Below are 26,504 nucleotides of genomic sequence, written 5' to 3'. Positions count from 1 at the left end.
ACTTTCCAAATCGGCTGTGTTAAGGTGCCCACCTTAGTCATTAGAAAAGGTGATAGGTGGGGAGGCCTCACCCCCCACTCCCTGGGGGTGTTCGCGTGAGTCCCTCCTGGTTCTCGGACCCCCAAGTGTTAGTGTGGACCTGGCTGCTGCCCTTGGGGAGCCTCCCTTCCCATGGGCCCTGCCTTCCTGGCTCCTGACTGCCTGGGCAGGCCTCTTGCAGGGGGGCTCACATGGGGTTGCAGGGTTAGCCCCACCACCCTGCCTGTTTCAGCTGGGGGCTGTGGCAGCTGGGGTTGGTCAAGGCTGAACCAAGCTGTGGCTGGCAGCATCGACTATTGAGCACACTGAGCCAGTGCCCTCTGGGCTGGGCCTGGGCTCTAGGGATTCAGCAGGGGTGGTCTTCCTTTGAGCGGCCTGTGGGCCTGGGCTGAGTGCTCAGGTGATTCATTGCTGCTTCTGATGCAAGAAACGTAAAGGAGGTTGTCCGCCCCTCAACCACTGCGCCAGTCTGGTGTGTGTGTATGGGAGGTGGGGAATAGGTGTACACACAAGCAACGTGCACACACGTGCATTATTTGTAATAACTATATCTATATAATTATATCGTAATTTACGTAGTTAGCCCTCTGAACATTTAAGTGGCTTCCGGTGTTTTTTAATTACAAACAATATGACAGTAAACATCTTCTATATATACCCTTAGGGACTTGGGTGAACGTTTTAGAAGGAAATATTGGAAGAACACTTAGCTAGGTATACTTTTTTTGTCATTAGCGGTATTAAGAATCTTTCCACATGTTCCTTTTTTTTTTTTTTTAAGGTCACTTTTATTTAAGCATCAGTGAATTGGCTGTTTGCATCCTTGGCCTGTTTTTCTAAAGGAATGTTCATCTTTTTATGCCACAAGCTGTTAACTGTAAAAGTTAACAGGGCCCCAGGGGAGGTGCGTAATGCCACAGGCATATCAGAGGGCATGTCCAGCTTGGTACATAAGGGAGGACTTCTTGAAGGAGGTGGTGGTCGTCTGGTGAGATCTCCTATTGGAAATGTTACACTTGCTCAGCATGTGGGTCACTTTCTTTCTAGAATAAGAATGGAACGGTTGATGTCCATAACGCAGGAGGAGGCGGAGAGCCTGCGGCGCCGTGAGATCGCCTGTGAGTCTCGGGGTCGGGCGGGGCCCTGGGAGCGGAGGGGACAGCCGTCCCAGCCCTTGTTGGTCACACTTAGGGAGTGCTGGGGGGCTGCCCCTCAAGACGGTCCCTCAAATCCTGTCGTGGAGTATGGGCTCTGGGGTCAGGCTGGACTTGGATTAAAAAAAAAATCCCAGCTCAGGCTTCATATGACCTAAGGGACATAACTGATCCCTGACTTTTCCGAGCCTCAGTTTTCATATCTGTAAAATGGGGGGGAAGGTAATAACCTGCCTCGTCCGGTCATTACGAGGGTCCAATAAGATCATGCTGGCACAGAGCGAGCATTTCATGAACCGCGGCTGTCGGGGCTGCTCTCTTGGAGAGCTGCAGTAGCTCCTCTCGTGCTCCTGGAGCTCGCCTTCCTGCTGCTCCCTGCGGGGCCCCAGGGTGCTTCCCTGTCCACACAACTGAGGGCAGTGGACACCACGCCGCTCTTCAGAGCCTGAGTGATAGGAGGGGATGTTCTGTGCACCTTTAGCCCAGGTTCATCGTGTACCCGGCGGTGGGCCAGCATGTCCCGTACACCATCTCATCCCACTCCTGCCCCGTGAGGGGTCATATCGTTAATTTCCGAATTTGAAGGTCACTGTTGTCCACCATTTATAAAGAGAAGCCTTGTGTTTGTATTGCCAGATGGATGTTTATCAAATAGCTGATTGGAAACAGGCTTAGTATTAGGGGGCTTTTGTTTTCACCTTTTCAAACTTCCCTATTGCTTAGCTTTAAAAAAAAAAAAAGGCGTGTATTATTTTTATAACTGAAAAACATCAAGAAAAGTAATGAAAAGGTAATAACCCAGAGTGGTGGAGGGTATATGGTGTCAGGCTGTCCTGTGTGCTGCCAGAGGGAGTATGAATCAGCTGGATCTTTCTGGCAGGCAGAAAGGGTAACTCGTGTATATATTATTCATGACCTTAAACCTGTGCACTTCTAAGAGTTATTCTAGGAAGTGCTCAAATAGTGAGATGTGCACAAAGATATTTTGAGCAGGGATCTTTGTAGAAGCACCATTTGATAATCACAAGAAGACTCTGGATGCACTGAAACGAAGGATTATTTTAAAACTTCAGTCATCCATGGGCTTCCCTTGAGGCTCAGCTGGTAAAGAAGCCGCCTGCAATGCGGGAGACCTAGGTTTGATCCCCAGGTTGGGAAGATCCCCTGGAGAAGGGAAAGGCTACCCACTCCAGTATTTTGGCCTGGAAAATTCCATGGACTGTATAGTCCACGGGTCACAAAATGTTGGACAGGATCGAGCAACTTTCACTTGCACCTTTCAGTCATTCATGCACCATAGCGCTCTGTAGCTGATAACATGGCCGTGTTGATATAGGGATACATTCATGAAAGGTGAGAAAGGAGGTATATTTAATGTGATAAGCATTTTAATTTTCTTGTATTATGGTGAAATATACAAAGCATAAAACTTACCATTGTAACCACTTGTAAATGAATAGTTCTGTGGCATTGATGGTTCTGATGGTGCATTATTCACCATCACCACCATCAGAACCTTTTCATCATCCCAAAGTGAAACTGCATACCTACTAAATAGGAACTCCCCATTACCCTCTTCCCCAGACCCTGTAGAATCACCATTCTACTTTCAGTCTACTTTCTGTCTCTGTGAATTTGACTGCTCTCGGGACCACGTGTAAGTGGAATCATACAGTGTTTGTCCTTTTGTGATTAGTTTCTTTCACATAATGTCCTCAGAGTTCATCTGTGTTGTAGCTTATGTCAGAATTTCCTTCCTTTTTAAGACTGAAATATTACAATGTATGGGTAGACCACATTTTAAAAAATTTTATTTATGGCCATGCTGGGTCTTGGTTGCTGCAAGGGCATCTTTCTAGTTGTGGCAAGTAAGGGCTGCTCTCTAGTAGCGGTGCACGGGCTTCTCACTGCGGTGACCTCTCTTGTTGCTGAGCATGAGCTCTAGGTGTTGCAGGCTCGGTAATTGTGGCACACGGGCTTAGTTGCTTATGACGTGTGGGATCCTCCTGGACCAGAGCTCGAACCTGTGTCCCCTGCTTTGGTAGGTGAATTCTTAACCACTGGACCACCAGGGAAGTCCCTAGATCATGTTTTGTTTATTCATTTGTCTATCAATAGGCACTTGGGCTGTTCCCACCTTTTTTTTTTTGCCTGATGTGATCAATGTTGCTATGAACATGGGTATACAAATATTCAGGTCCCTGCTTTTAATTCTTTCATTTAAATTTTTTAAAATCCATCAATATACATTAAAAATTGACCAGAAGAAGATATATCAAAATGTAATATTTCTGGGTGACAAGATTGTAGAAGATTGTGCGTGTGTGTGTTCAGTCTCTTACAACTCATCAACCTTCTAAACTGAAATTACTTCTATAATTAAAAAAAAAAAAAGATTTTTTTCCGAGGGTGACCATAAGGTGGGTGACCAGGTGACCCCATAGGCCATCAGGAGCGGCTGTTCAGCCCTGCCCCCCACTGCGCCCCCCTCCCCCGCCCCCAACGTGTTTCTCCAGCCGCCATGCAGCAGATGCTGACCGAAAGCTGTAAGAGCCGGCTCGTCCAGATGGCCTACGAGTCTCAGAGGCAGAACTTGGTCCAGCAGGCTTGTTCCAGGTAAGATGAGGAAGGGGCTTCCCGCGTGAGGAAGTTGGGAGAGCTGGCTCAGAGCTGTGGAGTGAGCATTGGCACAGGAATCCCCTGCCACGTGTGGGCCACCCCACCCCCGGCCAGGTCCTCAGGAATAAGTGACTGCTGGTCTTTGTGGCTTTTCTCGCCGGACCCTAAGGAAGCACAACCAGCCAGTGGCAGAGCTTAGGGTTTGACCCAGGCAGTGTGCTCTTAATTGTGGCAACTCATTCTCCCAGGTCACAGGTCAGGAGTGGGGTGCCCTCCAGGGTATCGTGAGGGGGTCGTCTCATGCTGACGGCCACTCTGGGCCTGGCCCTCCAAGTTCACCCCAGTGCCATGGTTGTGTCTGGAGGAGCTGCAGTGCCCAGCAGGTGAGCAAAGTGCCTTCGAGGCTGAGGAGCCCCAGACAGGACAGGCCAGCAGCTGTGACCACTCTGGTGTCTCTCCTCCCACTGGGCAGCCCCGGTGCCCCTGGAGCATGCCAGCCTCCCCCGTGTCCCTGCAGAGTCAGGTGTCTCCCACCTGACGGGTGGTGTGACCTTGTTTTTAGGAGCGCGGGCACTCGGGGCAGACCTGTGGAGTCACATCCCGCTTCTATTTCTTAACTGAGACGTCTTGGGCAAGTTATTTTCTCTCCCTCAGCCTTGATTTTCTTATCAGTAAAATGGGGATTAATGACAATATCTACTCCTAGAGTTACCGGAGGACTTGATAGGCCTTAGTGATCATAATGTCAGCACACGAGGGTTCAATAGATAGCAGCTGTTATCATGACACAAACTGAAAACCTAGATTGTACCTAAATAACAGACATATTAAAGTGACAGGGTTTGGATTTTTGTGACACTAGACTTGTTCTAGGGGGATGAGGGCAGGTCCATGGCCAGGCTGAGAAACACTGGGTTGGAGGGTGAGATGTTAGTGCCAGGAAGGACAAATTTCTCTTGGCCTAAGGGGCTCACCTGAGAGGTCATAAGTTCCCTGTCGATGGAGGGTGGGTGGGCAGAGGCAGGCCACCACTTCAGGGGGTTGTCATAGAGAGGATTCCCAGAGATCACCTCCCCAGCTCCAGAGACACAGACTCTGCCACCCCCCTGCCAGGGCTGTGGGAGTCAAACAAAACTCCCATGTCCACCCAGCCCAGGACATGGCCCTCAGCGGGTGGTCCATAGCCTTGTTGAGTGAATAAATGGTTTATCTCCATCTCCTCCAAGGTGCCTGGCACATAGTACGTGCTCAGGAAATGTTCAGAGAGTGAGTGAATTTGCTGTCTTTCCGGCAGCATGGCTGACATGGATGAGCGGTTCCAGCAGATTCTTTCGTGGCAACAGATGGATCAGAACAAAGCCATCAGCCAGATCCTGCAGGAGGTGAGCCCTTGCCCAGGGCATGGGGAGGGGGCACAGGGAGGGCGCAGGGAGCCGAGAGCGGGTGCCACGTGCAGGCGCTGTTCTGGAGAGCGTAAGAACCCAGATGCTCAGAGAGTTTAGAAATGCACAGACCGTCAGGATGAGGGGCAGGGACAGGGCTCTCTGGGTGGTGGTTTCCGCTCGCTGAAGTCAGGAGAGGTTTCCTTCCCGGGCACCCCTCCCCTTGCTGTGTGGGGCTCCCTCGCGAGGACCTGGTGGCAGTGCCTGCCCCCACCGCCCTGCAGGGTTGGAACGAGCCCCGGCCTCTCCCTTCTAGTCCCGCCCCCTTGTCTGCTCTCCCTTGGGCTTGGTGGGCACACAGCAGGTGCTACCGTGTGGACCAGCCCAGGAAGGACCCCTCTTGACTTCCTCCTTCCTCTGTCCAAATTGTTCAAGTCCCAGGTTTCCCCATGGAAACAGAGTCCCCCCTGTCAGGGTCCCCCACCTTCTTCTTTCTCCCTCTGTGACGTCATCCTTCCATCACAGGCCCATCGCTCCCTTTCCTTCCTCCCCAACTCCGATCTCTCTCTTCTTCCCCCCCAACGATGCTGTGGACTTAGACCTTGCAAGATTGTCTGAGGAAAAGGCTGTATTTCTCAGAGAGGATGTCAGGCCTTGGGGTTAAGATGAGGCTCCGAGCTGGACAGACTTGCGTGCTAGTGCCAGCCAGTTCACTTTCCCAAACCTCACTTTCCCCATCTGTGAAATGGGGCAGTGAAGGCACCTCCCCCCACCCCCGTCCTCAGTCGTTCCACGCACACCACGGGGAGAGCCCTGAGCACATGGCCAGCAGGTAGTAAGTGCTTAATAAGTATTATTTTTTAAAAAACTAAGCTGAAAAGTTGTTGTCTAAGAAATGGAAAAGGCGTAGGTTAGGATGTCTTTGAGGCAGGTTGTGTTTGGGCCCCCTGAGCGGCCATGCTGTCTGTCACAGAGCGCGATGCAGAAGGCAGCCTTCGAGGCTCTCCAGGTGAAGAAGGACCTGATGCATCGGCAGATCCGAAAGCAGGTGAGCATGGCCCTGTCCCCCAGGCCCGCCCTGTGGGCTTTCAGAGGCCGCAGTTAAGGTCTGAGTCCTGGCTCCTCCAGGCCAGGCTGACAGGAGGTCTCCCCAGTACCTCCCTCCCCTCACAGAGCCTCATGGGGTGTCACCTACTCAGGGCATTGCCTGCTCAGTGTGCTGGAGGTGCCTGGGACAGCACTGTGGGTGCTGGCCGGTGGGACCTGTGCCCACCACTTGTCGCGATGCCCAAGGCTGAGGTAGGGAGGCCCTGATCACTGGGCAGCCCCGCACTGACCAACCCCAGGCAGGACCCCTCAGCTGGCTCGAACCGCAGCGTCCTGTGGCCCGGATGGAGGAGCTGGGACAGGTGACGCCCCACCTGGGCGGGCGGAGTCTGGGGCGTGCTCTCGCGTGGCCTCCGCTGCTGACCCCCGGGTGACCTTGAGTGAGCCTTGGCCCAGCAGGGCTCTGTCTGGCTCGCTGTATTCCCTGAGCAGTGGCAGGGTGGCTGGAGACAAGCGAGCTTTCAGGCTATGGGACGCACATCACGTCGTATTCAGCACACTTTCAATTCCACATTTTGCATGGTTTTTTTTTTCCTTCTCCTTCTTTTTCTTCTTTTCTCTTTTGGCCAAAACCAACTTACCTTTTTATTTCTCCTTTAATTTCAACCCCACATTGCCGGACATGAATCTCATTCCTCTGACCAGGGGTTGGTGGGGTCATGGGGCAAAGGTCACAGGGTCATAGGCACAGAGTGGAGAAGTCACTGGTTGTGGGGGTCTGACCCCCAGGACTAAAAGCCCCCAGTCACACCCTGGAGGTATGTGGTGACCCCCTAGACGTTCTCACTGTGGGTGGTTCTGACCCACCAGGCCAGCTGTTCCCCTGGAGACCACAAGCAGGGACACCTCAAGGAAAAGGCACACTCATTTACCTGCTGTGTGTCCTTGGGCAAGTTACTTAATATCTCTGAGCCTCAGTTTCCTTGTCTGTGAAATGGAGACAGTAATACCTCCAACAGCAGAGGAGAAGCGATGGAAAAGACGCGTAAAAAGTGCATAGCACAGTCCTAGCGTGTGCCGTCTCAATAAACGTCAGTGACTATGTTATTGTTACTGTAATTCAGTTCCTTCCATTACCCTCTGCTCTCCTCTGTGTACAGCTGTCTAGAGGAAGCAAGAGAATTGAACTGGCAAGAGGCTCTGAGAATTCCGTATCTGTTCTTCACTCTGGCCCACACCTTGAAGGAAGCCCCTTCATCCCATGCACCTTGATGGGCACCCCCTCTGGGCCAGCCCTGTGCCCGGCTTTTGATCAGCAGTTCTGGCCAGGACAGGCACTCAGGCCCTTGAGATAACGAATTCTGTTTAAAGCCCTGCTGATAAGGTTTACCAGGTTCTCAGTCCCCTTCATTCCAGAGCCTCCCCCCAGCACCCACAGAAAGGATTCTTAGGTCCACTTGGCCATCCAGGAGCAGCAGCGCAGGGTTGAACCATGGTTAATGTGAATTAAAAAACCCCTGTCTCGTCTTCTGTTTAGATTAAGTTAATAGAAACTGAGTTATTGCAGCTGACACAGCTGGAGTTAAAGAGGAAATCCCTGGACACAGAGGCACTGCAGGTATGTTTAGGGCTCCCTGGTCTGCCCTGTCCCCCCACTGTACCCCCACTGATGAGACCTCCCGCTGGTGCCCCCACCCCTCTCAGCTGCCCTCCTGCAGACAAGGCGGTGATGCTGGAGGATGCTGCGACCCCAGAAGGCTCATGGGGGCCCAGCGCAGGCCCAGGTTAGGGGTGGGTCAACCTGTTGCTAGGCAGGAAGGTCAGAGGAAGGAGGGTTTCATTGCCAAGGCTCACCAGGCTGCATTTCCATCTCCGTGTTGTCTTTGTTTTAGAGCCGGGTCACTGTTGAGCTCCCTGCCTCTCTTAAGCCATGCTTCTGGGGCACTGGTTCTAACGGCTAACACCCCCAAGGGGACAGCATTCTTGGTAATCCCAGGATATCTGGAGGAGAGGGCATAGCGGGGACCATGTCACTCCCTGCAGGCAGTTCCTCTGATCTCTGGCCCTTGCTGTGTGCCCTGGGCCGGGAGGGGCAGAGGGACGGCCCTTTCCCTATTCTATGCCTCGGTCTCCCCAGTCGTTCACAGAGGGTCTGGGTCCACGGTGTGAGAGGGCCTGTTCCCCGTACCAGGGTTTCAAGCAGAGCCTTCTGTCTGTCCCCGTCCCTGTGTCTGTCCTCAGCGGCCAAGTCTTTGTTTATCCTGTGGGCTTCTCAATGTAGAAGAGAGCTAGGGTCTGGAGTCCTGGTCACAGCTCTGCCACTGTGTGACCTTAGGCAGGTTGCTTCCCCTCCCCGGGCCTCCAGGTTGCCCCTGCATAAAATAGAAGGAGTCTTCTAGACCCACCCTGTGTCATGGGGCCATCAGAGATCAGCGGGACAGGCCTCAGCCATGCAGAGGTTAGGGGCGCTCAACGCCCAACATAGGCACCCACCAAGCACGGTGGTTATCTCCTGCCTGTTGGAGCTGTGGGGCTCCCATTTTTGGGGTCTCCATGGGATATTCCAAGAGGAGTGGAACGTGGACACAGACAGGGCTCTCTGGGGTGTGCCCATTCCGCCATGCTGGCTGGCGTGGGTCCCTCACCCCTCTCTTGCCCTTTGCTTCTGCCCAGGTGCTCTGTCGTCAGTGAGCCCGAAGTCAGGGTCCCTGCTGCTTGTCATTCCCTTTGTTTGATGTTTCTCATCACTGCACTGTCATTGGTCACTAGATCCCATGCCCGGCCTTAACCCCCTGCCGAAGGGAGGTGCAGGCTGGGGAGAAGGGCACCTCTACTCTCTCCCCCCAGTCCTCAGCCAGAGATCAGAGACAGAGCCTTGATGGGGGTCAGGCCCACCGCGGCCCCCAGCTGAGAACCAGTTGGGGGGGGGGGTGTCCTGCTGCTGCGCCATGGGAACCTCGGGGGCCGGGGTGCCGTGAGCTCCCAGCACTGGCCATGGTCTTGTATCGCAGGAGATGATCTCGGAGCAACGCTGGGCCCTGAGCTCACTGCTCCAGCAGCTGCTCAAGGAGAAGACGCAGCGAGAAGAGGAGCTCCGGGAGATCCTGGTACGTGTGGCATCCACGTGGTGTGTGTGGTTGCTTTACGTCCGTGCTTGTGCGTCCACACTGTGCGCCGGTTGCTTTCTCTCTGCACTCGCGCTGTTCTTAGACCCACGTCATGCGCCGGGTTGCTTTCCCTCCGAGCTCACTGTTCTTAGAAATGCTTCATTATCCTAGATATCCCCTGAGCTCCACCGTAGGCCGCGCCCTGTGCCAGGAACAGACAACAGTGAGGCCAGTCTCTCCCCAAGCCCCGCACTAGCCCGGGTGGTACATTTGTGCCATTGGGCACAGGCCACGTTAACATGTGCTGTGCGGGGCCAGACTTGTTGTGGCCAGGCTGCTGCCCGCAGGGACCTTGGGGACTCGCTGTCCACCCCAGCAGGACATGACCATCAGGGCCACAGGCTCCTGAAGGGAGGTGTGCCCACAGTCCAGAGAGGGCCAGGCCAGTCACTTAGCCAGGTCCAAGAGGGACCACCCAGGGGGCTGGGGGACGCCCAGGTTGCAGTCCCAAAGCCCAGCGTGCAGCCACAGTCCTGGCTGGGCAGCTTGGTGGCTCGGAGCATAGGCTCCAAACCCTGGGCTGAATCTGGCTCTGACTCGGGGCGGCGCTTGGATCTTGGGCAGCCTGCTCATCACTCTACCAGTCGCTCAGTCTCCTCACCTGTGATGTCGAGATTGCCTCCCAGAGTTGTGAGAACTGAGTAAAATGGCATCTCGCAGCAGGCAGCACAGACTGGCGTGAAGCACCCTGATGTTACTGCTGCCATGACAGGACGTGCCACATGTTCACTGCTCCATCCCTAGCAGCTAGAATGGTGCCTGGCCCAGAACAACGCTCGGGTTGTTTGTTGAGTGATGGGACGGAGGAATCAGTGTGAAAATAGCTGACTTCCTCATGCATTTGTCTCTATGCCCGAGTCCTGTGTGGGCACACCTGTCTCCTGTTCTCAGTGCTCCGGCTCTGTGGGTAAAGGTGGGTGACGTGCCCTCCAGAGCTGAAGGTGCCCCTCGGGTCCCAGCTCTCTCCCTGCTGGCTCCCAGAGGACGCACTGAGCCTCAGGGAAGGACACAACTGCTGACTGCTTTGTTCTTCCCACAGGGAGGTGAGAAGGTGTCTCCCCTCAAAGTCATGATGCCCAGGGCGGCAGGGGGCAGGGGCCCCAAGTGTCAGCCGCCCAGGTTTCTGCAGATGAAACAGTGAGACTTATTGGAGAGGGATGTTCTTTGTAAAACACCAAGTCCATCCACATGCCGTTCACAGCCATCCATGCCATCATCGTTTCTGTTCCCTGACTCGTAACTAACAGTGTCTGCTTCCTTCTTGGCAGACAGAGTTAGAAGCCCAAAGCGAAACCAAGCAGGAGAATTACTGGCTGATTCAGTATCAGCGGCTCTTGAACCAGAAACCCTTATCCTTGAAGCTGCAGGTGAGAGTTGCGGGCACACCCACCCCACGGGAGCCCTGGGCCCCGGCAGCGCCGGCTCGCTGGTCCGTCTGACGGAATTCCCTTCCCATCTCTGGTGATGGGTGCACTGGGGCCTGTGCGCTCACCACTGCAGGGGCTCGGACAAGACAGGGGTGGTCCCTTCTCCCTCCTCACATGCACTTTTTTTTCTTTAAAAATGGAGCCTCAACAGTAGTGTTCTCCAGCCCCGGGCGTGTAGATCTCCTTGTGTGTCTGGATCTGGTGATTTAGGATCTGGGTGATTTCATTTGCTTCAACAGTTCCCCTCCCTTTGATGGGCACTTAAGTTGCTCTCGTTGTCAGGTCTACCGTGTGGCAGTGAACTAAGTTCTTCACGCATCTGTCGCTATGCCCTTACATAGCCATCTTGGTAGGAAAATTCCCAAGAATATGTTTTCCCTGTTACGCTATATGTGTCTGAACTCTTTGTGTGCTGTTGTAAGTCCCGGCCTGGTGGTTTTTCCTGGTCCATCGTGCCCTCAGCTTCTCCCACGGGTGTGTCTTGCAGGAAGAAGGCCTGGAGCGCCCGCTGGTGGCCCTCCTGGTGGAGCTGTCGGCCGAGCACTACCTGCCCATCTTCGCCCACCACCGCCTCTCACTGGCCATGCTGAGCCGAATGGGCCCTGCGGACCTGGCCAAGGTGAACAGCGGCGGCCCCTCGGGGGAGGTTGGGGAGGTGGGCAGGGCCCTGACCCGATGGCCAAGGGGGGGACTTGCTCTTCATGCAGTTCTTGGCATGGCTTGCCATCTGCAGGTGTCCTGGGGCTGCCTTGCTCCCAGCAGGCCAGAACACCTGCCCCGTCTGCCCCCAGTCACCTGGCTACGAAAGCCAGAGCTGGGGGTGCTGCGGACCCCAGATTGTCCCCTTCCCCAACCCCTTTCAGATGGGATCTTCACATCATAGGCTGGGCAGGTCCTTGGAGGTCATCTGGACCATCCTTTCCCCACACCATGGGTTGACAGTTGTATCGGCGGCACTGCCTGCACCTGGTACATTCTGCGTGAATTCACTTACTCTTCAGAAGAGACAGAGACCGACTCTGGCGAATACTTAACAGTGCTTGACACTATTCTAAGCATGTTTTACATATAAGTTCATTGAATCCTCATAATAACCTGGGCTTCCCAGGTAAGCACAGTGGTAAAGAATCTGCCTGCCAGTGCAGGAGACACAAGAACGTAGGTTTGATCCCTGGGTCAGGAAGATTCCCCTGGAGAAGAAAATGGCAACCCACTTCAGCATTCTTGCCTGGAGAATCCCTGGATGGAGGAGCCTAGCCGGCTGCAGTCCACGGACTCGCAGAGGGTCAGACACAGCTGAGCACACATACACGGTAACCCTGGGCAGGCAGGTAGGGTCATCATCATTTTCCAGATGAGGACGTGGAGACACAGCAAGGTAGCAGTTTGCCTGAGGTCACATGGCAGAGCCCCATCCAGCCCAGGCGGCTGGTCTGGTGCGGGGGCCGTGCTGTCGGCCCCTCTACTGAGCTGCCTGGTCCCTCAACAAGAAGCAGACGCAGACACCGGGGCTCAGAAGGACTGTGTGGGCCACATTGCCCAAGTTCAGGAGTGCTTGCTCTGAGGCTGAGGGACTGTGAGCGTCTGGTGCGGCCACTTTTCAGCAGGTCGGCCTTGGCGTGAACCACCTGACTGTGGGCTGTGAGAGCCCGCAGCTGTGGCCCAGCCCCTGCACTCGCTGGACCCGTTCTGTCACCAGCGCCGATTTCCCTTTCCTTCCGCCGCACTGATTGCCGGCCAGTCAGCCTCCACGTGTCCAGTCGAAGGTGCCAGAAGTCAGGAAGGAGGCAGTCCTGGCGGCTCTGTGCTGCGCCGTGGGCCCCCTGCCCGCCCGTGCCCAGGCCCTGACCCACCCCCTCGGTCCTCGCAGGTGGGCGTCTCGGAGGCCGGCCTGCAGCATGAGATCCTGCGCAGAGCCCAGGAGCTGCTGGACGCGGCCAGGACCCAGCCAGGTACCAGCGCCGCGCCTCTCCTAGCAGAGCCCTTATGCGGGGGCGTGGCTGGGGCGTCACCTGTTCACCTTTCAGGACGAGTCCCAAGGGCCACTTCCAACCCCCTGCCAGTCCTTAAGCTTTCCTCTTAAAGGAGCCATTTGTAAATGAGAAAAATAGGCCCCCAAATGGAAAACATGAGCTTTTCCTACGGTGGTGGAGGGACCCTCCCGGCTTCCCTAAACCCTCCCTACTGACATCAGGAACCACGTACTCGGGGTCCCTGGAGTAGTGGGAGAAACCCACCGGACCTGGTGCCCAGCTCTGCGCCCGGGGCAGGCATGTGGTGTGGACTGGGGTGGGGAGGGGCTGTGGCTGAGTTGGAGGCAGGAGGGATTGTGGGTGGGGGTTGGGGGGGTGTGGGAAGGAGTCGGGGTCTCCTGCGGGCCGAGCAGGACAGGTGTCAGGCATTTGACACAGTCACCATGTCAGGTCTCCTGTCGCCGCTGCTACCCTCCTTTGAGGGGTGAGGAAACTGAGGCAGAGAGAGGTTAACCCTAACCCCGAGGGCTTCTCCCTGACCCTGGCCGCCCTCTGGGGAGGGGCTGGGGCGGGACAGCTCCTTCTTAGCTCAGGGCCAGCAGATCCTCAGGCATCTTCCTGACAGTTCTCCAAATCCCAGGACTCAACATGTGTTCCATGAAATATAGACGCGCCCTGGCCACCGCCCCCCCACCCCCCGGCCTGCCCTTAGAAGGTCTAGGGTGGTTGTGACAGGCTTTAAAAAAAAAAATCGTAATTTTTTTTTTTCCAATTATTAAGAAATACTACTTGTAATTTAAGCCGTAGACTAAATGAACAACGTGTGCTGTGAGGGGAGGGGGCTCGGGGTGAAGAGACTTGGGCGTCACTGGTGTGATGAGAGACGGATTCTCACGTCCTGCTTCGGGCGGCTGGGACCCGGGCAGAGCATGCTGGTTCCAGGGCAGAGCAGTGGGTGTGCTGGGGGCTCTCCCGGGGCGGGGACCAGGGGGAGCAGCCTTGAGAGCTATTTCGTCCTCTCTGCTCCTCTGGGCCCCCTGCACCTGGGCCCCTGGTGGAGAATCTGTGCTCAAGGTCGGGTTCTCCCCAGAGCCCCTCACCCAGGGTTCCTGGCCTGCCAGCTCCACCATCAGGCGGCCCTCTGGCCTTAGGCAAGCGGCTTTCCCTCCCTGCTTTCTCATCTCTGACAGTGGTGAGCCCTGTTTGCAGGGTGGCCCAGAGGGGTTCAGGGTGTGTTGGGGTAAGAGGCCCCAGCCCTCCCGCTTTATAGATGTGGAATGAGGCTCAGCAAAGAGAAACAAGAGGGTATGTGGGAGCAGCGCCCCCCCCCCCCCACCTCCAAATCTCTGTCCACTTAGGGCAGGCTGAGCCAGGGAAGGACGGGATCAGATGGTCAGGACCCTGGCTTAGCCGCTGTGTGTCCCCACAGAGCTGCTGAAGGCACCCGAGGGCAGGATCTTGCCCACAGCCCCTGAGGAGCTGCCCGAGGCAGTGAGGCCCTCGGCTCCCCCGGCAGAGCTGCTGGAGGTGCAGACCTCAGAGTGTGTGGTGTGCCTGGAACGGGAGGTAAGTCTAGGGGTGACGGGCCCAACCCCTGGGGCCACCATCCCCACCCCCACCCACCTGCCCAGAGCCTGCCACCCTCCTGAGCCGCACAGGCACGGGTGATTCATTCTGCAGAGAGTTTAGAAATATGTTGGGTTCATTAGAAATTTTGGAAAATACAGGAAATTAAAATGAACCATGATCCCAGGACCCAAAACATGAGTAACGCTGACAGCATTTGCTGGGCTTTTTTTTTTTTTTTTTTTTTTTTAACAGAAGTTTTTTTAAAATTCATGCAGGGAAATTTCCTAAGTCATTAAATATCAACAAAATTTTCTCTGGAGAGGTTTTTTCCAAAACTCTTCATTTTAAGAACAAAATTAACAGCTGTTATAAAAAAAATTAAACAACGTAGCACATAAACTCATTCCCTCCACCATGTGATCCTACTTAGAAAAGGCCACATGTTAGCAGTTTGATTACCCCGTGGTCTTTGCTGGCCTGGGAGAATGCCATGATATGGGGATGGGGAAGGACTTGGTGGTTATAAATTTAACCAAACCCCTGCTCTGGGCCCCAGAGATGGCTTCCTGTCTCTCTTAAAAAGAGGAAATGCTGAGGCAAAGCATGGACACGTCCACGGCTTGTGATCCATAATGTTGGGGTCATTTTGAGGCAAAGTGCATAAAAATCCCTAAATTGGGAGCAACCTGCACATTCTGTAACAGCAGGGCTGGTGAGACAGGCTGTGGACCACTCCCACCCCCCCACCCGTCACCCTGAACGGCTGGTACAGAGGGCCGGCTTCCTATGATGGACGGGGAGTGGAGTCTGACCACCACGCAGTCAGGTCTTCAGGGGGAAGGACGAGGGGCCGGGGCATCCTGTGATGGACGGGTAATGGAGTCTGACCACCACGCAGTCAGATCTTCAGCGGGAAGGACGAGGGGCCGGGGCATCCTGTGATGGACGGGGAATGGAGTCTGACCACCACGCAGTCAGATCTTCAGCGGGAAGGACGAGGGGCCGGGGCATCCTGTGATGGACGGGGAGTGGAGTCTGACCACCACGCAGTCAGATCTTCAGGGGGAAGGACGAGGGGCCGGGGCATCCTGTGATGGACGGGGAGTGGAGTCTGACCACCACGCAGTCAGATCTTCAGCGGGAAGGACGAGGGGCCGGGGCATCCTGTGATGGACGGGGAGTGGAGTCTGACCACCACGCAGTCAGATCTTCAGCGGGAAGGACGAGGGGCCGGGGCATCCTGTGATGGACGGGGAGTGGAGTCTGACCACCACGCAGTCAGATCTTCAGCGGGAAGGACGAGGGGCCGGGGCATCCTGTGATGGACGGGGAGTGGAGTCTGACCACCACGCAGTCAGATCTTCAGCGGGAAGGACGAGGGGCCGGGGCATCCTGTGATGGACGGGGAGTGGAGTCTGACCACCACGCAGTCAGATCTTCAGCGGGAAGGACGAGGGGCCGGGGCATCCTGTGATGGACGGGGAGTGGAGTCTGACCACCACGCAGTCAGATCTTCAGCGGGAAGGACGAGGGGCCGGGGCATCCTGTGATGGACGGGGAGTGGAGTCTGACCACCATGCAGTCAGATCTTCAGGGGGAAGGACGAGGGGCCGGGGTACCGGCCGGGGTGGGGCCCTGACGTTCCCGCTCTCCACCCACCAGGCCCAGATGATCTTCCTCAACTGCGGCCACGTCTGCTGCTGCCAGCAGTGCTGCCAGCCCCTGCGCATCTGCCCGCTGTGCCGCCAGGACATCGCCCAGCGCCTCCGCATCTACCACAGCAGCTGAGCACCAGCCTCTGCCACCCTCAGGCCCAGGGCTCCGGTTCCCTCCTGTACCCCATGGGCTGGCCGGGCAGAGACGGGAGCGTTCCTGCCCAAGGACTGAGCAATTTAAATCCTGTAGAGGGGCAGGGGGACCCCTCACAGCAGGATGACAGGGTCTGGGGTGGGAGCAGCGGCAGTCACACCTCTGTCTGAGCAGGACCGAGGGTCCCAGCTGGCTGTGGCAATCCCAGCCCCTCCCGGAGCCTCAGTGCCCTCCTCAGGGGAACCCAGGCAGCGCTGTCCCACTCAGCAGGGGTGGTGGGAGCGCCGGAGGGCCCCGGCCCAGGGGAGGGGCTGCCACCACGGCCTGTCCTGGGATCGACTGGCCAGAAGGTGTTCTGTGCAGGCCTGGTGCCCCGAGCAGTGTCAGCCCCTCCTGGCCTCCCTCCCTGCTGCCCCCCACCCGCCCCCTGAGCTCTGGGCCCCTCTGCCCTGCAGACCTGCACCTCCTCTCCCCACGCGGCTCAGAGGCAGACCCTGAGCTTCAAAGACCTGAAGCAGGAACGTCAATAAACGCGTTTCCAGCCTGCTCCTCCCGAGTCGTCACTGGGCTCTAGTGGAGCCCAGGGAGGGGGAAGTGGGTGTGAGGTGTGTGAAGTTGCCCACACCTCCCTTTTGTAGGTGGAGAGGCCGGGCTCAGGAGGAGGTGGTCTCGGAAAGTCCTCGGAGCAGGTGGGGCCGTGTGGGCCGCCTGTGTGCTGTGTAACCATTGCCCCAGATCAGGGGGCCCGAGGCCCTGTAACCGGGACAGCAGCGTCTTAACTCCGAGCCCATGCAGCTGTGCAGGTTGCTCACTGCACAAGTCCAGAGGGAGCCATGCTCCTTGTGCTTGCAGGAGAGCTGAACTTGGTCATGCGTTTTGGGGCAGATCATTTTGAGCCAAGGGCAGCTTTCTCTCTGGGCTAGCAGTGGGCCTGCTGGGGCGCCTGGGCTCTGCCTCTAGGTAACTCGGACCCGGGCCAGCCTTCCAGACCCTACGTCCCCACCTGTTCAGTGAGGGACATCAGGGGAACTGACCTAGGCTGGCGGCCACCAGGGGGCACTGCGCGCTCATCCTGGGCCCCGCGTTAGAGCCGGCAGGACGTAGGGCCAAGCCCTCTCTCTCCCTGCCTCACTGAGCCAGTCAGTGAACCTGCTTTCCAGGTTCCCCGCCCCACACCCTCCTGAGCTCCGCTCCGCTGAGAGGGGAGATGGCGGCCTGAGATGGGCAGGACCACGTTGCAGAGCAGGGCGTTTGGCGGGTCTCCTTGAACCCTCACGAGGCCCTCTCTTATAGGTGAGCAGTTTGAGACTGGGTTCGGTGACTTGCCAAAGTCAACAGTAGAGACCCGGCTGAGCCCTGGTTTTCTCACCTCCACCCTTGTTGACAGACCTTCAGTCACAGTTCCCCATCCCCCAAGATGCCCATTCAGCAGGGGCAGCCTGTCCCCACCAGCTGGCGGGGCGGGAGGTGTCCCCATGACCCAGAACCTCCACCCATCCTCCCCGCCCCCCTGGGCCTCAGTTTACCTACTGGTGTGATGATGGTGCCCGTCCCCCAGGTAACGCGCACAGCCCATGGTAAGCACTCAGGAGTGCTCGCCTTGTGAGCAGGAGTCTTAAACTCTGGCATCACTGTTTGGATCCAGTGTGAGCCCGCCCACCATGGCCATAAAGCAGCTGCCCTCCCCACTGCCCGAAGCTGCCAGAGGCCCACCCTGCACAGACCCCCCCAGGCAGAGGAAGCTGTCTGAGCTACCATCAGGCCAGTCACCTCCCTGCTGTGCCCCTCCTTACTGAACCTCAGTTTTCTCCTCTGGAAAGTGGGTTCATAGGAGCACTCTCTGGTCACATGCACCCGTACGCAATGAGCCCCGAAAGTCAAGGTGCACAGGTCCATCTCCAGCCCAGGTCTCTCACCCAGCCAGCATCACACATGGGCCACTGGCTTTAAATAAAGCATTTTATTGATTAGTAGAAGCTTAAACAGTTTGCATAATATTTTCAATACAATATCTGGGAAGGATGATTGGAAAGTCCCAAGAGAAGGCACCAGAGGAGAGCGTCTTCAGACGGAATGTATTGGTGGAAGAGGTTAGTTCGGCGTTGAGATTGGGGCTGGAGGGGACCTGAAGGGGTCCCTGAGCACCAGCCAGTGCCGCACGTCCTGTGGGTCCCAGGAAGCAGACCCAGGGGATGGGAGATCCAGGGCTGGGGCGCGGTGAGGACCCTGAAGGCGCGGGTTTCTGCCCTGCCTGCCCTCCCCTCAAAGCAGCAGAGGAGAGGGCCTGGGAAAACCAGGTGGCCCCAGCCCCTGGGGGTGACCTTGACTTAACCCTCACCCTCAGGAACAAGCGGCTGAGGAGGGGGAAACAGCAGGGCCATATGAACAGTCCTGGAGTTGTCAGGGTGCGGTGCGTTAGGTGGGTCCCAGCCTGCCCCAAATGCTCGTTGTGTCCTGGGGGGCACCACAGCCCCTCCCCCAGCCCCTCCCGAGCCCCGCCAGCTCCCTTGGGGGACAGCGTGTACCTTGGAAGTGGACCGCGGAGAAGACAGCGTCCACACCCACCCAGCCTTGCCTCTGAGCAGTGTCTCCACACCCAGCCCAGCCGGACAGAGGGACTCCTAGAGACCAGACCCCAGCAAGTGGAGGCGAGCAGAGTCTCAGCTTCCAGCAACCCCCCCAAGGGCACCCCACCCACCCCGCCAGCAGTACCTCTGCAGAGGTCACCCCCTCCTTCCCTCAGACACGTCCTCGCCCCAGACCAGCACATTCCAGGCCTTTCCTATTCCCACCCCACCTTGAGAGGCAGCCCTCCCCCAGCACCCCCAGCCTCAAGATCCGCTCCTTGCACGTCCCTTCACCTGGGGTGGGAGAGCCAGGCCAGAGTCCACTCCGAAACTGGCCTCAGGGGCCCAGAGACGGGCCTCGGCGCTCGGGCTTCCTGGTTCTAACAGGCCCCCTCCGTGACAGGAGAAGCCAGGCGGTGGACGTGGCTCTCACCACCCTCCTTCCGCGGGTGGCAAGACCCACCAGGGGAACGGGCCGCAGAGGCAGGCAGGGAGGGCAGACTCAGGGAGCCAGGGCCGCTGAGTGCTCCCAGCCCCGACCCCCGCTGTGCCCAGCGCCGCCCCCCCCCACCCCCCGCCCCAGGAGCAGGAAAGCCGCGATCATCCCACAGAAGAGAAAACAGAGCAACCAAGTGTGACCAAACCCATAAAGTGACTCAAGTGGGCCCATCCCCGCCCAGCCCCCTCGGTGCCACACCAGCCCTGCCCCCGCCCCCTGCCCGGAAGGCACAGATCCTGTGCTCCCCGCCCAGAGCCGAGCCAGGGGCCCCGGAGTGGGTGGCCTGTGTGCTGTGTCCAACAGAGGCTCCAGGGGGCGAGCAGCTTAGAACTCGGTCTGCACCCCCGCACTGTCCTCGGTGGTGGTGTGGATGGGGGGGCAGCCGCCTGGGCCGGACACCTGCTCGCCGGTCTCCTGGTCACTGGGCTTGGGAGGCTCGAGGCCCACGAGCTTTTCTGATGGGAGCTGCCGGAGGGGTGAGGCGGGCGGCGAGGTGGCCTCGGGGGCCAGCCCGGGCTGGGGGCTCTCCTGCACGGGGGCCCCGTTGAGCAGGGGGCCGGCCAGCAGGGGGCTCTCGGCCCGCAGATCCCCGGCCAGCAGGCCACGGAGCTCAGTGACGCCGTCCGGGGATGAGGGTGATGGCGGCTCAGGGGCGGCCTCGAAGGGCAGCCCGGCGTCCTCGTCCTGGACCACGGACACCACCTGCTTGGCACGCCGGCGCTTTTCCGAGAGGGGGGCTGCTTGCTGGATGCCGGGGTCCCCACCGCCGCCGCCGTCTCCATATTCCTCGCCCCAGTCGATGGGCGCGCCCTCGGCCAGCAGGTGCAGGTTGGGGTCACTATTGTGCATGACCACGCTGTCCCGGTACAGGTTGTGTTTCCTCTGCACGGCGGCTTCCTTCACGGCTGCGGGACAGAAGCGGGTGACGGACACTGAGCAGGGGCGCTGACGGCCAGCAGCACTCCCTGCACTGCGCGACCCACATCACAAGCCCTCGGCCTGAGTGGGCACCGTGACCAGACAAGGCTTCTGAGGCCTCAGTGTGGGGAGCAGGCGGTGGGACCCTAACTCCCATCTCTCACCTAACACCAACACCCCCCGGAATGTACTCCCCTCAATGTAACTAAGGCACAGGGACGCAACGCTGCCCCCGGCCCATGCCATGAACAGTGGGCCCACCGCAGCCCACGGCCTGACTCTCCCCTTTGGAGCTTAGCTGAGCCCCCAGGAAGCCTCTGGGCGCCCACCTCCTCCACCCGCCAGCAGTGAGTCCTAACAGAGACCACACAGCCGGCAGCCCCACGCAGCTCTGCAGCCCCCCGCCCCCGGGGGCCGCGGCACTGACCCTGGAGGATGTCCTTCATGACCGTCTGCAGCACCACCTCCTCGTACGTGTTCTCCACCAGGATGAACCTGGCGAAGTCCTCGAAGATCAGCTCCTGGAACCGGGACAGCTCCTGCCGGCCGGGGCGGACGTGGGGGCAGAGAGAGGGGCGGTCAGGGCTGCGGGTCAGGCTCTGGGCGGGGGGCAGGGGGCGGGCGGGAGCGGAGGGCTGCTCACCGACTTGCAGGTGGGCGCCAGCTTCTTGAGCAGGAACGGGATGGTGATCTGCAGCAGCGCCTCCCGGAAGAAGCGCTTCCGCACAGTGCTGCTGTCATAGTCGTATTTCTGCCGGGAAAGAGGGGCCGGGGTGCGGGGAGCTCCGGTCAGGGGGCTCCATCAGCCGCCCGTCTCCCCGGGCCCCCGTCTCCCCTCCGGGGTGGAGGGGCAGGGCCTGGCCGGGCGGCTCACCTTCAGCACGCGCTCCAGGATGCGCTGGATGGACTTGCACAGCTCCTCCTTGGTGGGCCCCTTCCCCAGCTCCTGGTGCAGGAGGGTCTCGAAGGTGTACACGGCGTTGTCCATTTGCTGGAGGCGGAGCGCACCACAGGGCATGTGAAGGCGTGCCCCCCTGGGGAGGTGTGGTGACCCCGGGGAGGTGGGGTGTCCCCCTGGGGAAATGGGGTGCCCCCTGGGAGGAGGGGTGACCCCGGGGAGGAGGGGTGACCCTCCGGGGAGGTGGGGTGCCCCCTGGGAAAAGGGGTGACCCCCCAGGGTGGTGGGGTGCCCCCAGGGAGGAGGGGTGACCCTGGGGAGGAGGGGTGACCCCCTGGGGAGGTGGGGTGCCCCCGGGGAGGAGGGGTGATCCCCCAAGGAGGTGGGGTGCCCCCGGGGAGGAGGGGTGACCCCCTGGGGAGGTGGGGTGCCCCCGGGGAGGAGGGGTGATCCCCCAAGGAGGTGGGGTGCCCCCGGGGAGGAGGGGTGACCCCGGGGAGGAGGGGTGACCCCCTGGGGAGGTGGGGTGCCCCCTGGGAATAGGGGTGACCCCCCAGGGTGGTGGGGTGCCCCCAGGGAGGAGGGGTGACTCCAGGGAGGTGGGGTGCCCCCTGGGGAGGAGGGATGCCCCCTAGGAGGAGGGGTGACCCTGGGGAGGAAAGGTGCCCCTGGGAGGAGGGGTGACCCTGGGGAGGTGGGGTGCCCCCTGGGAGGAGGGGTGACTCTGGGGAGGTGGGGTGCCCCTGGGAGGAGGGGTGACCCTGGGGAGGTGGGGTGCCCCCTCAGAGGAGGGGTGCCCAGGCACTCAGACACCCCTTCACTAGCTCACTCCTCTGCTGAGTGTCTAAAGCGCTGGCTAACTGCCAGGCACCAGCGCCAGCCCCCCCTGTCCCAGGGGAACAGAGGGTCTGGGCCCTGTGGGAAGGAGCTTAGGGAGTCAGGAGGGCTTCCTGGAGGAAGGGGTCTCTGAGACCCAAGAGGTGAGTTCTGACTTAACCAGGGGGACAGAGGGACAGGCATCCAAACAGATCAAAGAGCATGTCCAAGAGACCGGAGCCGGAGAGAACATGCGGGATTGTGGGGAGACCTGAGGGGAGAACTGGGGTGCAGGCGAGCCCTGTGCCCACCTCACGCATGTGGATCTGGGCTCGCTGCTTGAACACAGACATGCTGGACACGTCAAAACGCTGCTGCAGTCCGTCAAGCCTCAGCGGCTCCATCTTCTCGTAGCAGCTATGCATCTTGAGGGGGTGGTACGCCAGCTGGGACAGCTTCTCCATGTACTGCAGGGAGGCAGGGACACACGAGGGACCTGAGCTGGGGCCGCCGGAGGGGCCAGGCAGCCCCCGCAGCCCCTGGGCCCTAGAGTCCAGATTCCAGGGGTGGCACTGGCACCAGGGAAGGCCATCCGGGGGTGGGGATCACCAGGGAAAGCGCTGGAGGACCTGGGACAGGAAGGACAAGGATCTGTAGGCAGGAGAGCGGTACAGCAGCACAGCGTGTGGAGACAGGCCAGCCTGAGTGCTGGGCAAGCCTAGGCAAATCGCTCACCATCTCTGAGCCTTGGTTTCCTCGGCCTCCAAATCTGGAGATGGGTTTTCGTGCTCTTTAGGGTCCTCTACGGTTCTCAAAGTCTATGATTATTATTGTCAGTGGAACTCCTCGGTTTGGGGTGGAGAAGAGGCCCAGATTACAGGGCTAATTCTATCTGCCAGACCTGACAACTATGTGGGGCTCCAGGCAGTTGACTACCCCAGTATGGGGTCTGTAGAAGGCCGTTCAACCCGAGAACCAGCCAACTCAGAAGTGAGAGGGGCCGGCTCCATCTGTGAGGGGCACAAAAATGGCATCTATGGACGTGCCCAGCTCCATGCCTCCTGCAGATCCTCTGTTCACAGGTTGTGCCCAGGAGCGAAAGGGCCTGCCCTCATCACAGTGAGGGCCTGACAGGGGCCAGACCAGACCCAAAACCAAACCCAGGGCCCGTCTCACCTCGCCCAGCTTGTCGATGCCACCCTCGTTGATGACGTTCAGGTTCATGTCAGTGACTTCCTTGAAGAAGACGTCCCGCACTTCTGTGAAGCCCTGGCTGGTGGGTACCATGAGGGCCTCCAGGATGGACGGGATGTAGGGCTGGACGTGGTTCCGGACACAAACCTCCGCCTTGGGGAGGATGGAGGCTGCGCCAAGGGAGCTGGTTAGAGGACAGCACCCCCAGGGGCAACCCCCACCATCCCAGGTCTCTAAGCTAGAGGCAGGCGGCTGTGTCATTCTTTAAAGAAGACCACTGGTGACAACATGAGCAAAGGGAAGGGTTCTTGAGGAATGGTTAACAGTGGAGCACAGATAACAAGGCGATCTCAGATCGGCTTCTCAAATTCCTGAAACTATGACGTCAGGAAATGAAGAAAATGACCATGTAAAGGTCTCAAGGTCAACAGTTTTTCTGTTTAGCTGGAGGAAGAGAAAGCTCATCTTTGGGGGCTGGGGCGGGGTCTTGCTCATTTGTTTTTTCAAAAAATGAAAAACACCCCAGTGGATTCAGAGAGCCTCTGGGTTGTGCAAACCCTGAACCCGAATCCTACTCTGGCTCAGCCTAAACTGTGGAAAAGGCAGCCTCCCCCTGGGCAGGGACCATCTCCAAGACGTTCCACCAATGCATTTTCACCCAGGGGTGTTCTGACGTCCCTCCTCTTCCCCTGTCTGGCTAATGCTGTTTGTTCTACACAATAAACGTCAACTCGGTGTCCTCACCAGCTCACGCCGAGTACAACTGGTAGAGAGTAACCCTCGGGGAACTGATGACCACCACAACCGTGACCAGGGTGTGGGGAGCAACAGTGAGCAAAAGGACCCCACCAGGCTCAGGACAGAAGGGGGCACCAGCTGACCCGGGAAAGATAGGCTGGTTCAACGTGATTCACCTGAAGTCCAGATGATGTTGCTAAAATGGCCCGTGGTAAATCTGATTGACCGAAGATGAACAGAAGGCTGGAGCCTCCTAACATCACTTAGGTCACCAAGATCTGGGTCTACAGACATAAAACCCACCTGGGACTTCCCCGGTGATCCAGTGGTTAAGGCTTCCTGCAGTGGAAGCGCACATTCAATCCCTGAGTGGGGAACTAAGATCCCACTGGCCACACCATGAGGCCAAAGAAAAAAAATAACAGCCACCAAACAACTCACAAGGGTTAGAAGAACAAGGGCTCAGATTTGATTCTGGCTTTTAAAAACTAATGAATCAAGTCACTGCCGTGACATGTACATGGACCCCTGAAAGAGGCAGGAGGGAGGCCCTGATCGCAAAGGGCGGGTGGTCCCAGCCTGCCCGCCCAGTGATGACAACCAGAGCAGGTGGTCTGCCTACCTCGGATCTTGCTGGCCAGGTGCTCCTTGGAGGTGATGATCTGGTCCATGTCGGTGCGGATGACTGCCTCCATGGCTGGCCGGGCCAGCTGCAGCTTGGACAGCACCGCCTCAAAGCGTGCCTTGGCCTGTTCGTACACCATGCGGTACACGGCATCCGAGATCTGTGGGCAGGGCGTCGGCATCAGCGTCAGGCTGGGGGCGCCAGGCAGCCGTGGGCCCCCCACCCCAACTCCTGAGCCCAGGCCACCCACCTGGATCCACTGCCGCTGTCGCTCCTGCGGTTTCCCCTTCAGCCGGGGGACCAGCTCTGCCTTTAGCTCAGGGCCCAGCTCCTCCATCACCAGGTTACTCAGGATCTGGGACCAGGAGGCACAGGCAGGGGCAGGGTTTGGAGCGTGCCCAGCCCCTCTCCACGTTCCGGCAAACCCGGCCACTCAAGCCCCCCTCAAAGCTGCCCTTTGCTTCACGTCTCCACTGCCCTGTCTCCTGAGCATCCTTCCCAGAGGCCCCGGATGATCCGCTTGACTGTCCTGCAGAATCCAGCAGGGTCCCCAGCTCAGGACCTCTGCATGCGCAGCCTCCCCATCTATAATACTCCCCCAGGCCCCCTTGCCGGCACATGGAAGTCAAATGTGTTTCTCCTGCTAGACAGAGAGCTCCTAGGGGCCAGGGCTGTGCCCCTCTTATTCTCAGCGGCACCAGCCCCTAGTCCAGGGTTGGTGCTTGGGTAACAACTGAACAAAAATAACCATCTGTGTGGCCCACCTCAGCCTCCCCCCATCCTCCCCAGCTTGCCGTCTGGGTCCAAACCTGCAGCCAGTGCCCCAGGGCCCCGCTGGCATGCACAGTCCAGCCCTGGGCCCTGGGTGGACTTCCGCAGCCTCCCCGGCCTCACCTGCACCTCGTTCCCACACAGCATCTCCCAGGTGCCGTACAGCTCCTTGGACTGGCGGTACATGCGGATGGCGTCCGTGAACGCGGGGCCCTCCACCTTGGAGTCTTCGGGGATCCCTGCCCGGGACAGGGACGGAGGGAGGAGGTTGGCAGGATGGCCCCCGCCCGAGGCCCCCACCGCTCTTGTAGTAACGGCGACGGGAGAGGTCGCAGTGACAGTTAACAGCAGTAACAATCCAGCAGCAGCAGCAAGACATCCTCCTTCGTCCCCTCCTCATCGCCTTAAACCCTCCCACCGGCCCGAGACGCGGGCGCTGTCATTGCTTCTGCTTTCACAGATGAAGAATCAGGCTCCAGGGTCAGGCCACTGCTGAGGGGCCAAGGCCAGCGAGTGACAGAGTCAGGACCACTGGAGGAGCCCACCCTCCCCCCACCAGGAGAGGCCTTGAAACACAGCAGAGGGGGTACCCAGAGACCCTCCTTCCATCAGGGGCCTGCACACTCCCCCCATAGAGGGCCAGATGGTAAATGTGCTCTGCTTTGCAGGCTGGTGACCTCCGCCCCAGCCATTCCACCCGCTGCTGTAGCAGGAAAGCGCAGACAGGGTGTGAACGAACGGGCCAATAAAGCTGGCTTTACTCAGACAGGCGATGGGCCCAATTTGGTTCCCTGGCTGTCATTTGCCAAGCCCTGTGGAAGATCATCAAACCCTAAAGGGCCTCAATGTTCCCTTCTGAACAGTGGGAGCAATGACCAGCCTGGCCTCACACACCCATGGAGGTGCTGCAGGGACCACAGTGTGAACTGGGAAGGCCAGGGTCCGGCTGCAGGCCTGGTGGGCACTCTCTGCGTCAGGAACTGCAGCCCCGACCGGCTCCTGGGGCCCTGGGGCCGCCGTGCCCACCACTGCGCACCCGGGAGACTGGGAACACCATTCCACTGCTTTTGTTAGAGGAGGTGGCAGAGGGGGCCCAGAGGAGTTTGCCCACCTCCCCCATGCTGACCAGAGGGTTGCTGAACAAGATGTGGACCTCCGCCTGGGTGCTGGGGAGGCAGGCTGCAGGAAGTTGCAACACCCGACTTCAGGAAGACGTGGTTAAACACCTCGGAGCCTGGCAGCGGGCAACCCCCCGCCTGGCCTCGTGCCTCTGACCGCTGTGTCTCCAGAGC

The 26,504-nt window shown here is 58.5% G+C and overlaps 2 protein-coding genes across 5 annotated transcripts in view; one reads left to right on the top strand and one right to left on the bottom strand.

The window, feature by feature from the left end:
- The window catches only part of LRSAM1 (leucine rich repeat and sterile alpha motif containing 1), a 35,120-nt gene extending 17,015 nt beyond the window's left edge, over positions 1–18,105 (top strand). For 2 of the 4 annotated variants that reach the window (XM_061154603.1, XM_061154604.1), the window contains exons 16-26: positions 1,087–1,157; positions 3,710–3,809; positions 5,107–5,194; positions 6,168–6,242; positions 7,779–7,859; positions 9,253–9,348; positions 10,677–10,775; positions 11,323–11,454; positions 12,706–12,787; positions 14,238–14,374; positions 16,040–18,105. In XM_061154603.1, the coding sequence (XP_061010586.1) occupies positions 1,087–1,157; positions 3,710–3,809; positions 5,107–5,194; positions 6,168–6,242; positions 7,779–7,859; positions 9,253–9,348; positions 10,677–10,775; positions 11,323–11,454; positions 12,706–12,787; positions 14,238–14,374; positions 16,040–16,165 (1,087 nt within the window). In that variant the 3' untranslated portion in view covers positions 16,166–18,105. The remainder of the gene's footprint in view (positions 1–1,086; positions 1,158–3,709; positions 3,810–5,106; positions 5,195–6,167; positions 6,243–7,778; positions 7,860–9,252; positions 9,349–10,676; positions 10,776–11,322; positions 11,455–12,705; positions 12,788–14,237; positions 14,375–16,039) is intronic. The other 2 variants (XM_061154606.1, XM_061154605.1) reach the window with 2 other exon arrangements.
- A 26-nt stretch (positions 18,106–18,131) lies between these two features.
- NIBAN2 (niban apoptosis regulator 2) overlaps positions 18,132–26,504 on the bottom strand; it is a 53,296-nt gene continuing 44,923 nt past the window's right edge. Inside the window, exons 6-14 of the mRNA XM_061154607.1 lie at positions 25,336–25,451; positions 24,692–24,796; positions 24,439–24,601; positions 23,061–23,248; positions 22,196–22,351; positions 21,045–21,161; positions 20,814–20,921; positions 20,598–20,709; positions 18,132–20,157 (exon numbers count right to left, since the gene is read on the bottom strand). Coding sequence (XP_061010590.1) covers positions 19,577–20,157; positions 20,598–20,709; positions 20,814–20,921; positions 21,045–21,161; positions 22,196–22,351; positions 23,061–23,248; positions 24,439–24,601; positions 24,692–24,796; positions 25,336–25,451 — 1,646 coding nt within the window. The 3' untranslated portion in view covers positions 18,132–19,576. The remainder of the gene's footprint in view (positions 20,158–20,597; positions 20,710–20,813; positions 20,922–21,044; positions 21,162–22,195; positions 22,352–23,060; positions 23,249–24,438; positions 24,602–24,691; positions 24,797–25,335; positions 25,452–26,504) is intronic.

Source organism: Dama dama, chromosome 11 (genome assembly GCF_033118175.1).
Source record: "Dama dama isolate Ldn47 chromosome 11, ASM3311817v1, whole genome shotgun sequence".
Lineage (NCBI taxonomy): Eukaryota > Metazoa > Chordata > Mammalia > Artiodactyla > Cervidae > Dama > Dama dama.
Note: the sequence above shows the minus strand (reverse complement) of the source record. Positions and strands in the feature narration are given on the sequence as shown.